The 12,770-nt window shown below is 51.7% G+C and overlaps 1 protein-coding gene across 1 annotated transcript; it reads right to left on the bottom strand.

Annotated features, from left to right (window-relative positions):
- Window positions 1–3,213: 3,213 nt before the first annotated feature.
- LOC122386371 (adenylate cyclase, terminal-differentiation specific-like) lies at window positions 3,214–4,966 on the bottom strand. Its single transcript, XM_043375527.1, has 2 exons — window positions 4,732–4,966; window positions 3,214–4,273 (listed from the first exon to the last, which is right to left on the bottom strand). Exons 1-2 carry the CDS (start codon window positions 4,786–4,788, stop codon window positions 3,356–3,358), a joined length of 975 nt encoding a protein of 324 aa, XP_043231462.1. The 5' UTR covers window positions 4,789–4,966; the 3' UTR covers window positions 3,214–3,355.
- Window positions 4,967–12,770: the final 7,804 nt, after the last annotated feature.

The raw sequence follows: 12,770 nt of genomic DNA, 5'->3' as shown, positions 1-12,770 counted from the left end.
CCACTGACCCCACTGACCATCTCCCACTGACCCCACTGACCATCTCCCACTGACAGTCTCCCACTGACCGTATCCCACTGAACGTCTCCCAATGACCATCTTAATGACCGTCTCCCATCGAACGTCTCCAACCGACCCCACCGACCGCCTCCCTGCTGAGTGCTGACCATCTCCCACTGACCGTCTCCCACTGACCGATTCCCACTGACCGTCTCCCAATGACCGTCTCCCAATGACCGTCTCCCAATGACCGTCTCCCACTGACCCCACTGACAGTCTCCCGCTGACCATCTCCCACTGAACGTCTCCCACTGACCGTCTCCCACTGGCCGTCTCCCACTGACCGTATCCCACTGACCCCACTGACCGTCTCCCACTGACCCTACGGCCCACTGACAGTCTCCCACTGACCCCACGGCCCACTGACCGTCTCCCACTCACCCCACGGCCCACTGACCGTCTCCCACTGACCCCTCTGACCGTCTACCACTGACCGTCTCCCACTGACCCCACTGACCGTCTCCCACTGACTGTCTCCCACTGACCGTCTCCCACTGACCCCAATGACCGTCTCCTAATGACCGTATCCCACTGACCCCACTGACCAGTGACCGTCTACCACTGACCGTCTCCCACTGACCGTCTCCCACTGACCCCAATGACCGTCTCCACTAACCATCTCCCACTGACCCAACCGACCGTCTCCCATCAACCGTCTCCCACTGACCCTGCTGACCATCTCCCAATGACCGTCTCCCACTGACCGTCTCCCACTGACCGATTCCCACTGACCGTCTCCCAATGACCGTCTCCCAATGACCGTCTCCCACTGACCCCACTGACAGTCTCCCGCTGACCATCTCCCACTGAACGTCTCCCACTGACCGTCTCCCACTGGCCGTCTCCCACTGACCGTATCCCACTGACCCCACTGACCGTCTCCCACTGACCCTACGGCCCACTGACAGTCTCCCACTGACCCCACGGCCCACTGACCGTCTCCCACTCACCCCACTGACCGTCTACCACTGACCGTCTCCCACTGACCCCACTGACCGTCTCCCACTGACTGTCTCCCACTGACCGTCTCCCACTGACCCCAATGACCGTCTCCCACTGACCGTATCCCACTGACCCCACTGACCAGTGACCGTCTACCACTGACCGTCTCCCACTGACCGTCTCCCACTGACCCCAATGACCGTCTCCACTGACCATCTCCCACTGACCCAACCGACCGTCTCCCATCAACCGTCTCCCACTGACCCTGCTGACCATCTCCCAATGACCGTCTCCCAATGACCGTCTCCCACTGACCCCATTGACCGTCTCCCAATGACCATCTCCCAATGACCGTCTCCCACTGACCCCACTGACAGTCTCCCACTGACCATCTCCCACTGACAGTCTCTCACTGACCCCAATGACCGTCTCCTAATGACCGTCTCCCGCTGACCCCACTGAAAATCTCCCACTGACAGTCTCCCACTGACCGTATCCCACTGAACGTCTCCCAATGACCGTCTCCCACTGGCCCCACCGACCGTCTCCCACTGGCCATCTTAATGACCGTCTCCCATCGACCGCCGGCGCCATAGAAAACCAAATAGCACGGCGAGGGTTAATATCACTATAAAGCATGCTACAAGAAGTGGTCTGACGCAGCACTGAGGGCAGCCAAATTATGCTGGGCGGGGCCTCTGAGCGCTGGCTGATCAATGCTCGGGGTTACATGAGCAGAGTTAATACGCATTACAAACGGACTACAATGGTGAGCGAATAGGAAAATCCGTTCCTGATACGCATTTACTTGCTCATGTAACCCCGGTAAATGATATACCTACAAGCGGAGTGGCCACTGGCCAGTCCGTTTTACCACCCTCAGGCCGTTTGAGGACGTCAATGCCCCGGTCTGCTTGTTGGTAGACATCTGCTACCGCTGCCTCGCACGGACCGTCAAACGTGATCGCTCCGGCGCTCCTCCATCGCTCCTCTATCGCCGAGTGTCCGCCGTGCCCCCAACCCTACAGAGTATAGTCGACTACAGAATGATGTTCCACTCCTCAGAAGCTATCTGTTGACCGGAGCGCTAAGCTGTGCCGTTTATCGCGTGTCGATTGTGAGCATTGGGACAAAGCTATAATTTGTGAACTCAGCCCGTGTGATGCGGCACAGCCTACCACTCCAGGCAAATAATTGCCTGTGAAAAGTGGAACATCAGAGCCGTTCGGCTGGCGTCAGTCCTCTCCTCTCCGCAGAGGAGAACCACTTCCTCGGGCTGATGATCCAAGACCTGCCCGAGTTCGTCTGTTTTGGACTGGAGCACCGGCCACATTGGGGCGGCAAAGTGTTCCGCTAGATGGACGGCAGCACCGTGCAGTACTCACCAACTGGAACGTCAATGAAGGCCAGCCGAGCCTCGTAAGCAGCGACACGCTGGCCTGCTGGGAGAACGACACACTTACTTCTTTGGAGGGACAAGAGGCTCACATCGGGTGCTAATAGAGGATTCGTCTGCTAGATTTGATGAGAAAAAGAAGTTCTCATATCTTCTCTCAGACGATCAGAGAGAAGATCGACCTGGTCGGACTTTTCAATATTTATCATCGGCGTGTATGTACGAGTATAGTGTACATTTTCGATTAATAATTACTTGCATTGCCCCACAAGGTAGGTACCGGTAATGAGAACTACCTAATTGATAAGTACATATAGTATCGCGTGTATCCATCCATCCATCCTGGATAGGGTAGGGTATTGTAGTGTATGTTAAGTTTGAGTGCATAAGGGCCCAACATCCGAAAGACTCAAACAACCCGGTAATCAGCACCAGCATATCATACAGTTCAATTAAAACCAAATGTCAAACTTCACCTAGCTCATACAAATAAAAATATAACCTCATACACCCAAACTAATGCCCCCATTAACAATATCTATCGAATCTTTACAGTTATCGCGCAAACATGGCCATCTAGTTATCTCTTATTTATGCGTATTTACTCGTTCGAGAAGGCATCTACGGTAAGTGTTGAGTGAATGTTAAATTTCGATGCTCGATGGACTCTCGTAAAATGAGTCTTTTTGTGTTATTCTTGGAAAGTGTTTATATCCTGCGCCGCATCGATGTAGCCAGGACTGGTTATTACGACTCCCACTAGGCATAACCGCATTTATGCATTAGTTGTCTAGTGAATGCATACTTCAGCGAAATACAAAACAAAATACGTTTTATTATGATTCACAATAAAACACATTTCATCAATAATGACATGTCGGAGTGTTCCTCCCTCAGTCACAATACTAAAATTCACAGCATGTTGTCGATTGACGATAGGTTTACATTTCAGTCCGCTTACGCCGTCAGGGGAATGGGGCAGTTAGGGTACTGGGGGCAGTCGCTGGGGTCGACCCCGGCGGGAAAACGGGGGGCAGCAGGGACACCAGCAGCGGCGGGAGCAGGGGCTGCCTGCTGGGGAGCACGGACCTGCTGGGGGAACTGCTGAGGAGCCTGGAACTGCTGGGGAGCCTGGACCTGCTGGGGGAACTGCTGAGGAGCCTGGAACTGCTGGGGGAACTGCTGGGGAGCCCTGAACTGCTGAGGAGCCTGGAACTGCTGGGGTCCCTGGAACTGCTGGGGGAACTGCTGGGGAGCCCGGAACTGCTGAGGGAACTGCTGGGAACCCTGGAACTGCTGAGGGAACTGCTGACGGGTCTGGAACTGCTGAGGGAACTGCTGGGGAGCCTGGAACTGCTGGGGGAACTGCTGCTGCTGAGGAGCAGGGAACTGCTGCTGAGGAGCGGCGAACTGCTGCGGCTGAGGCGCGCGGAACTGCGGCTGCTGCGGAGCGAACTGCTGCTGCTGCTGCGGAGCGAACTGCTGCTGCTGCTGCTGGGGCGCGAACTGCTGCTGCTGCTGGGGCGCGAACTGCTGCTGAGGGGCGTCGAACTGCTGCTGAGGGGCCGGAGACGGCTGGGGCTGCGGGGCCGGCAGCGGCTCGGGCGCCTTCGGCAGGATGGGCGAGGAGACCTGGAAGCCGTTCTTGCCGGCGGTGTACTTGACGACGACGTTCTGGCCGTCGGCGTCGACGTACTGGTACTGTCCGCTGACCTCGCCGTCGTCGCCGGCGGTCTCGACGCGCGCCGTGCCGTCCTCCGAGGCGAACCCGAAGTCGTACTTGCCGGACACGTCGGCGGAGCGGCTCTCGTTGAGGATGGCCACGTCCTGGCTGCTCTGCGCCAGGACGGCTCCGATCGCTCCGAGGAGAACCAGCTGCCGGGGCACGAGACAGAGGTCAGGACACGCAGCGCACGGGCATCACCAGAAGGGGGACTGCAGTGCAGCTGCTGTACAGCGAGTTATGACCCACCAACTAAACAGCTCAGCTTATATCGTCATGTTTTTCACAAAATCTGCTAGTTCTGTTATTCATTGAATTTGTTTTCTGAATTTTCTTTTCTGATCTGCAACTTTTATGTTTATTTAAGTGATCAGGTAGGTATCTATATTATTCTTAAGCGTACTACAAGCTGGTATTACGAATTGATGTGCATGAAACCTTTCACAGTTCGCTGATTTTCTTGCTGCTGATTGTCCGTTCTTTTATGCCGATCACGGCAAAAAGAGTCGATCACACCTTCTTTCCCAACTCAACGTTTTTGATAAATTTCTGTCTTCACTTTGCGCGGCGGAGCGATCCGAGATCACACGGCACCTATTATCGCCCTCACCTTTCCGATCATGGTGGTGTTGAGGCCGGGTGTCCGGGACAAGTATGAGAGCTCCATCGGCCGGCGCACTTATAAAGGGCCCCGGCCGCACCCGGCCCGGCGGCGGCCTTGGTGTAGGCGTCCGCTCTCCGCCCGGCGCCGACCGCCTATTGTCCTATAGCCGCCGTCCGGGTACTTCCTGAACGGAGGTGAGGGTGAGAGCAGCGCTCCGTCAGCCGCTGACGCTCCCCACGCCCTCCGAGGGCAGCCTCACGCGCCGACGGCTGTTTACCTGTCGCTGTTGCAAGGTCAATGACCTTCGCGGTTCAAGGCGCCACTGATACAGATCCGCCTCCCTCCGGCGGGTGTCAACAAAAACGGTCGTTTGAGCGCGTCTTGAAAAGATCTATAGATTTATGGGCGTGAGCGTGGGGAAGGCATTGGTGCGAGGCATTCATTGGCCTGGTGACCACCGTGTTGTTATGGGTGTTTTATTGGTTTTTAATGTTGTGTGTGTCACTTTTTATTACCGAGTGCCCGCTTAGCAGGGTTTAATAGTGCCACCAAAAACGTCACTCGAGAGCTCAGATACCCGCATTGGCCGTCTCGTGATCACCATTTGGTGGGCAGTAGGATCTGAGCAATGTCAGTATGTAACAACTTTGATTAACCGTGGATTAACCCTGGTCCGTATATGTGGGCGGGTGGGGGGGGGGGGGGGAGGGTCGAACGGAGGTCCCACTCTCGGTTTTTCGCGAATAACTCGCGTAAAAAGCGGCCGGTCGCTACGACACTTTCAGTACCCTCCACTCCAATTGATCAATTTTACAACCACCCTAAAATTTCATGACCCTGACCCAAATGACCTTTGAACTGTGACCAACTTTTCGAGACCATGTTTGACCGGAATCGCGATTCGGCACATCTCGGCTCGCATTAGCCGCGCGTTTGCAGTCTTCGCGTAGTTTCAAGCGTTCAAACATGTGACATGATGTTGCTCCCATGCATTAGGGTGGTTGTCAAGGTCACCTGAAGGTCAGGTCAAGTCAATGACCTTCGATGACCTCGGCTCACTTTTTCGAGTTTTACATATATCTAGGCTATTTTTTGGAGCTGAGTTCGAATTTAGCAGCCATTTGAACATTTACGAAGTAGTTTTGATGCTTCATTATTCATGTAACGAAGCTGTCAGAGGTGATTGACACCTTCTACGAATACCCGTCAGTACTTCTACTGGTTGACCTGACCTGAGCTGACCTGGCCTAAATGCATAATGACATAATCGTGATCAAAACTAACATGATATTCGTGATCAGCGCCCCGAAAAAACCCGTAGTAGCCACACTTTACCGCGTTCTAACAGGTCCGGATTTTCCGATTTTTGGGTCATTGACCTGACCTGGACGGTCAGCCAATGACATACATAGGACCTAAACTCACAGGCGGTGGGCCTCCCGGCCACCTTCCGCGCGGTGGGGGGGGGGGGGGGGCATTTTTTGCCCCCCCCCCACCGTATATCTCCGAAACGACTGGACGGATCCGTAAATTTCAAACGGCGTTCGATACCCCTGTCAAATTTGTCGAACGAAACCAAATTTCATTGACCTCGGGGTCACCGATGACGTCACAGGTCAGTCAATATAAAATGTTTCACCGTTCACGAGTCTTCTAGGGAATACGCTATGCCTATAACATCGAGTAAAACGCATTTTCTCGAAAATCAGCGATAGCGCGTCAGTTGCCTAGTACATATGTTGCTATTAGAGGTCACTGATAATACCAGGTCTGAGGTCAGGTCACAGGTCAGGTCACCAAGGGCCAGCACATCAACCCAACTTTACTAAGGTTGTGCGATGCATGTTTTATGGCCAATTTTTCATTTCCAACTCAATGGTGTTGGTTATAAGACCATAAGGCACGGTTTAGGTCACTTTCTGGTAGAGGTCAGGTCAAGGTCAGGTCAAAAAGGTCAAATTTCAAAGTTCATAGTTTTGCATAATTTTTTTTCCTCAACTAACTAACTAACTACTAAAATGGGTATTGATACGATGCAGCTCGTGACGGCGAGTCTAATGGTGGTCTTTATTTTGCGCTTCAAAGTCTAGAATTGCTAAAAAATGAGTTTTAAAATTTGACGTCATTAATTTTACAGTTTTTTTTTTCGCTATAACTTGGCCAAAAGAAGAGGCATCGATCTCAAATTTGGTATGTGGATAGAATGGGGTAGGGACTATCACATATCATTCCGTTTTTTTCGAAATCAAAAAAAAAATCTTGGATTATTTGGCGCTTATAGGTATTCAAAAAATCTATTTTTTATTTTTGGGCGTCAAAATCCAAAAAGTTCAAAAATCCGAGATGGCAGTTTTTACTTCGACGGCATTAGCGGCCAACCTATCATAGCATTTGGAAACATTTTTGGTCACAATGTGCAAAAGCTATTCACGGGAGGGTACTGAAAGTTTGGTGACGATCGGCGCAGCGATTCTGGAGATATATAAAAAAAACTAAAATGGGGAGAAAAATTCCCCCCCATGTCTGGAAGGTTAAAAGTGGGATGGTCGGCTTCTTCTCGTCACGGGCAACACGCTCGTTCTTTCCGCGGAGCTCTAGCTCGATTAGGGGCGAAACGGCAAGGGGGAGGGGGTCCAACGCCCCCCCCCCCTTGTACGTTCGCGGCTGGCAAAACACCAATACCTACGGGCGCGCCCCGTTGAGGCCTGGCAGGTTCCACGTCCTATTGGGGGGGGGGGGGCAAAGGGCCCCTACTATGCAGTGTGTTAGAGAGCAGCGCTCTGGCTGTCGGACACAAAGAGGCGGGCGGTGCCGCAGCGGCGGGGGAGGCGGCGGCTGCTGGGCGCCGCCGCGCTGGCAGGCCGGAAGTGGCCGAACCGCCCGGGCAGCAGTGGGCCCGCTGTGAGTCCGCCGGCCCCGCCCTGGCCGCCGGTGGCCGAGACGGCGCTGGCCCGCTGTCCTTGGACATAAGGAGCCTGGCCTAGATCGTCCCAACATCCCGGCGATGGACTGATGCGGCGAGCTCCGCACTGGACTGGGAGGGTGAGAGGCTGGACGACCGGCACGAATGGTCTCCCACGCTTGGATACCCTCGAAGGTCACAAGTGAAGTGGAAAAAGTAAACTGGCAGGAACGGGTTACATGGCACTGGGCACTAAACATGTACTGAAATTGAGCAAAGTAAGGGGCTGAAACTGATAACATAACAAATCTTGGGTTTGGCTGAAGTGCTGATCACTTCACGATAAACGGAAGGTAACTGCTTAGTGCTTATGTTTTATTGGTTCTGAGCCTCCTCAATTCCAGGTAACCTTCGGCTGCCTGGTGGTCCCTCGTTGACTGACCTGCAGTGAGTTTCTGTGGATTTTTCCGGCCGGCGCGCCGGGCGGGGCGGGGCGGCGTGTCATCCTGCGCCAGGGTCACGGGCTGGTAGGATGAGATGGGGTCGGCAGGGCGGGGCCGGCGCCTCGGCTCCACGGAGTCGGCATCCCAGGAGGGTCCGGTGGGCGTGGTGGGCTCGGAATCACGAGCGCACGGTCATCCCTGCCGCGCTGCAGGCCTGTCCATGTCGGACCGGACTGCACCGCGTGGCGTGCCATCTACGGCCTACTGTAGCTATACGGCAAACGTTTTATGTTACGAAATGGACACATTTTATGCTTCGTGTAGGGTTAAATTTGACCTAAAAAGTTAACATAGAAATTTGACCTAAGTACAAGGTCATGTCCTGACCAAAGCATACCAGTCGATCCACATATTGTCGAACAGAACACATTAAACGTGCTGTATCGCAATAGATGTATAGGTTTATCAAAAGTTGTCCACGAAAAACGGTTTTTACCTTTAGTAACCTTAGATGACCTTAGGTTTCTAAAGTGGGGTCTTCGGCGCAATTTCCCGATTGATTTTGTAATATTAAACCTATTAGGTACATACCTACACGATGACTGAAAATGATTAAATGGCTTTCATCCAAAAAGTCGTAGTTCAATTTTCCCCATTGCCTCTTAGTAGTAGTAGTAGTCATTGATCTGACTTAAGCTCGCCGATATAAAAATTCAAAATAGCTAGGTATCCGTTTTGTTCCTTCTGACACTCTAATCAATATCTGAAAGTTTGTCAGTGTAACTGTCATGAGCATGGAAACTTATGAGGTTAGGTCACGACATAACCTAGTGGCCTGACTTTAAACGACCTTTAAATTTCTAAAATGCTCACAGCATGTGCAATAAACATGCATACCCTCGCCGGATCTATTGGTTTTCTACATACTCGCCGGCCGAGGGGGGGGGGGGTACGACCCCCTTGCCGTTGCGCCCCTGGTGGAGCTAGCGCGTCACGGAAAAAACAAGCGTGTGCGCCGTTACGAGACGCAGAAATTAATACTCGATTTTAAGGTCCTAGGTCAACCGGTGACCTCTGAGGTTAGGTCAAGTGCCCAAAGGTACTGTTCCGTTTTTGGTGAATAACTTCGCAAAAAACGGCTGCAGAGCCGTAACTTTGGCAGCATCGTGTTCGCCTTGCTCAGGCGCGTCGAATGATATACTTTTTATTTGGGTGAGATCAACTTAGGGTGTTGACCTTAGGTCACGGTCAGGTCAGCACCCCCAGGTCACGAAATTGGTCGAAGTGGGTCATGTCACATAGCTTTCGATTCGCCAGGTCTTCCCGAGTCCAGTGGTGACTTTCCCGACTCGCTAGCTCAATTTGATCGGGAGTTATTGACGAAAAACTAATATGACCCTAATGACGTCATAAATGACGTAACGCAAGGTCAACATTGCAAAAGTGACGCTTCTAACCTTGCAAGGAGTGCACCAACTCACGATTCTGCGTGCTTGAGATAGTTGGAGATCGTTCCCGGCGCCAGAATAGCAGTTCTCATTGTTCCCCATTGACTTAAATGGTGAGGTCACGAAAATGACCTGACCTCATATGATCTTTAGGAAAATCCGAATATACAAGTTGTGACACTCGTAATGGATATTAGATCCTACAAGTTTCATTTCCCTGTGAAAGCTCCTCTGCACTGAAAACAATTTAACCCAAGGCTGGCGAGTAAACCGGTGTTTTACGCGTACCCCTACGCAACCATTTTTAACCACCCTCCCAGGAGTAGTGCTAGGTCCCATTGCGGTGTAGTCGTACTTGCTCTGAGCGGATATAACCGCTGTCAGCGAACAAGTCCACTGAGAGCAGGGACGACTACACTGCAATGGGATCTTACTGTACTCCTGGGAGGGTGGTTAAAAATGGTTGCGGATTGGGGTACCTGCAAAACACCGGTTTACTCGCGGGCCTTGGGTTAAATTGTTTTCAGTGTGGCAGTGAGGGCGTTGCGCAGTTGCGACATCTGAAGATCGTGCAGAGGTTCACTTATGACGTCATAGGTCAGTGACCTGACCTAACCCGAAAATACGATTGGTGTCAAAAGATCTGGCTTGAAGCAGAGGTCAGGTATGCCAAGTTCCAGCTTTCCATCGCCAGCGTGCTCGGAGCTATCGCGAAAAAAAACCCTATGGGGGGGGGGGGGGGCACCCGCCCCTCCCCGTCAGCCGGCGAGGGTTAAAGGTATGCCAGCGCCACCGTTTCAAATATCTTTGCAAAACAATGTTCGAACAGACCTCCCCCTTCGGCACCCGGTGGGAGAGATAAATTCTGGGCTAGATGATGTATGTACTTTTGATATTGCAAAACGGTTTCTGGGTTAGACGGGAAAGCTTAAGAAATGGCATTACGGACTATCATTGCTCCCTTCTAAACAGAACTTGTCTCGAAACAGCCGTTGCCCCCTGCGTAAAGTAGCCTGATAAGCGCTGGCGCCATCAGTGGCCGCCGCGGTCGTCGCTAGTGAATACAGGTGTCGCCACGCACCACAGTTGGTGCACAGCGCATAGGCCGGTGCATTGTGCACTTCACACAGGCTGGTGCACTGCGCACAGGCTGCTTTATTGTGTGCAGGTTTGTGCACTGAGTGGCATCATGAACAATATTTTTTTAAATGAATTTTCTTAGGACTGTGAAGCTCGTCCTAAGAAGTCGTCCTAAGGCCTTCTGGTTAGAGGCGTGTGTTGTCTATCACTATTCTATCACGCTTTTCCGCATTGTTTGAGTGCTGATCTTCACATTCATTCTAAGCATTCCAATGGAATGAGAAGGATGAAACTTGAGCGTACATCTGACAGTGTTTGTGTTTTGATGCTACATTTGTCGCTCGTCTCTTGTAGTCCTGCATGCCGAAGGCCAAACCTTCATTTCGTCCTTTAGTAAGTTAGCTCGAGCTTCTCGGAAAGAAGCAGCGTGTTCACCAATATGATCTACCTACCTAAAACGGTTTTGATAACGTTCCTTCAGAGATTTCCGGACATTCACAGCTTTTGTATTTCTATGCTTTGTGTTGTTTATTTTCGAACTGAAGAAGGAACGTTTTCCGGATTTCATATGTTAATTGGTTTAGGCCTCGTTTAGACTTTTAAATAAAGAAAGCATACGGTCATTTCTTTACGCCATAAAAAACGATTTTATTTTATTTCAAGGTTTCATGGTGGCCGGTGACCCCTGAGGTCAGTTCAGCGATCCAGATGTAGGTTCCGTTTCGTTTTTGCTCAGAATAACTTAGACAAAAATAATTGCATATATTTAAGCAGCATTGTGCTTGCCATAACCATGCAGGAACGTCGAACACAATAGGTACGCTTTGTTTGAGAAAGATCAAATGAGGAAGACTTGTCTCTCTCTCTCTAAAAAAAAAAAACAGCCGAACCACCTCCCACCTTTGTTTGAGACTAAGGTCTATCAGTTGCTTCAATAAGTAAGTTCCGTTTTTTCTATAACTCGTTTACTTGTTGTCAGATCCCAACTAAACATGGCTCTTTGGCTCGACGAACTCGCCCTGCACGCGAACGCATCGGCCCCATCTCTTGGCCAGGTCCCGGCTGGCCGCACGGAAGCTTTAAGTGGGGGTCTTTTCGCCATACTGGTAAATGGCAGACCCAAGTGCAGACCGCGAGCCCGAACCTCCGGCCCCGGATATTTTTCTTCATGTCTGCGAACAGCTAATAGTCACTGGGTGGCGGGTGCAGGGTCGGGAGAGTAGGGAGGGTGCTTGAGCACCTCGATGCCCTCTGCCTGCAGGGCATCCCTCACCACGAGGTCACGGTGAGGAGGCGCGTTATCCTGGTGTAGGATGAACCGACCACGGGTCTTCTCGGGGCGGCAACTGGCGATTACTGGCAGGAGATGGTCTCTTATGATCCTGGCGTAGGTCTCGCCGGAGTTTGTAGTGCCCTTCGGAACGGGATATGACAGGATTCTCCCTTCTGCATCCCAGAATACTGCGTACAGCACTTTCTTCTAGGACTCCAGAGCGCGGCACTTCGTCGGAGGGGTCGAGCCCTTGTGCTTCCACTGCAGGGACTGACGTTTGCTCTCTGGGCTGAAAAGAGGAAACCAGCTCTCGTCCTCAGTTACGATGGAGTTGAGGAAGGCGTCCCCTTCCTCCTGGTACCGCCTGAGGCATTCTTCGGATATGCTCACTCTGCATGCCCTCTGATCGTCGGTCAGCTTTTTCGGCACCCAGTGTGATGCCACCTTCGTCATCTTCAAGTGGTCACGGATGATGGTGAAGACGGAACCAAGCGATAAATGCATATGTGGCGCTTATGTGTGTGAAATCGTGCAGGGCTGAAGATGGATAAAAAGTGTCGGACCTTGCTAGGAGCTTATAAAATCAAACTAGATATACAATGTGCTTGAGATACCGTACTAAATTATTTCCGGAGCTATTCAGACGAATTCTGCATTGTCCCATTGAGCTCTGATAATAAGGTCAAGTGACCCTCCTAATCATAGGACGTCCTAATCATAGGACGGTCACTTGACCTTATTATCAGACGGTCACCCTTATAAAAAAGAGATAAACAAGCTGTAAGAGATTGAGATCCTGCTACTTGAAGTATTATCTCCCTGCGCAATATTTCCTGGCACTGGTACTGAGAGTGTTGCAAAGCTGCCGACAGTTTTGGACCGTGCAGAGATTCACTTGG

This window comes from Amphibalanus amphitrite, unplaced genomic scaffold (assembly GCF_019059575.1).
Source record: "Amphibalanus amphitrite isolate SeventyFive unplaced genomic scaffold, NRLGWU_Aamphi_draft 000248F_arrow, whole genome shotgun sequence".
Taxonomy (NCBI): Eukaryota; Metazoa; Arthropoda; class Thecostraca; order Balanomorpha; family Balanidae; genus Amphibalanus; species Amphibalanus amphitrite.
Note: the sequence above shows the minus strand (reverse complement) of the source record. Positions and strands in the feature narration are given on the sequence as shown.

Bases quoted from the DNA above. Each gene is read 5' to 3' on its own strand.
- LOC122386371 (XM_043375527.1), bottom strand. From the start codon at position 4,788: ATGGAGCTCTCATACTTGTCCCGGACACCCGGCCTCAACACCACCATG. The intron at 4,274-4,731 runs GTGAGGGCGATA...GTGCCCCGGCAG, and splicing joins ACACCACCATGATCGGAAAG to CTGGTTCTCCTCGGAGCGAT.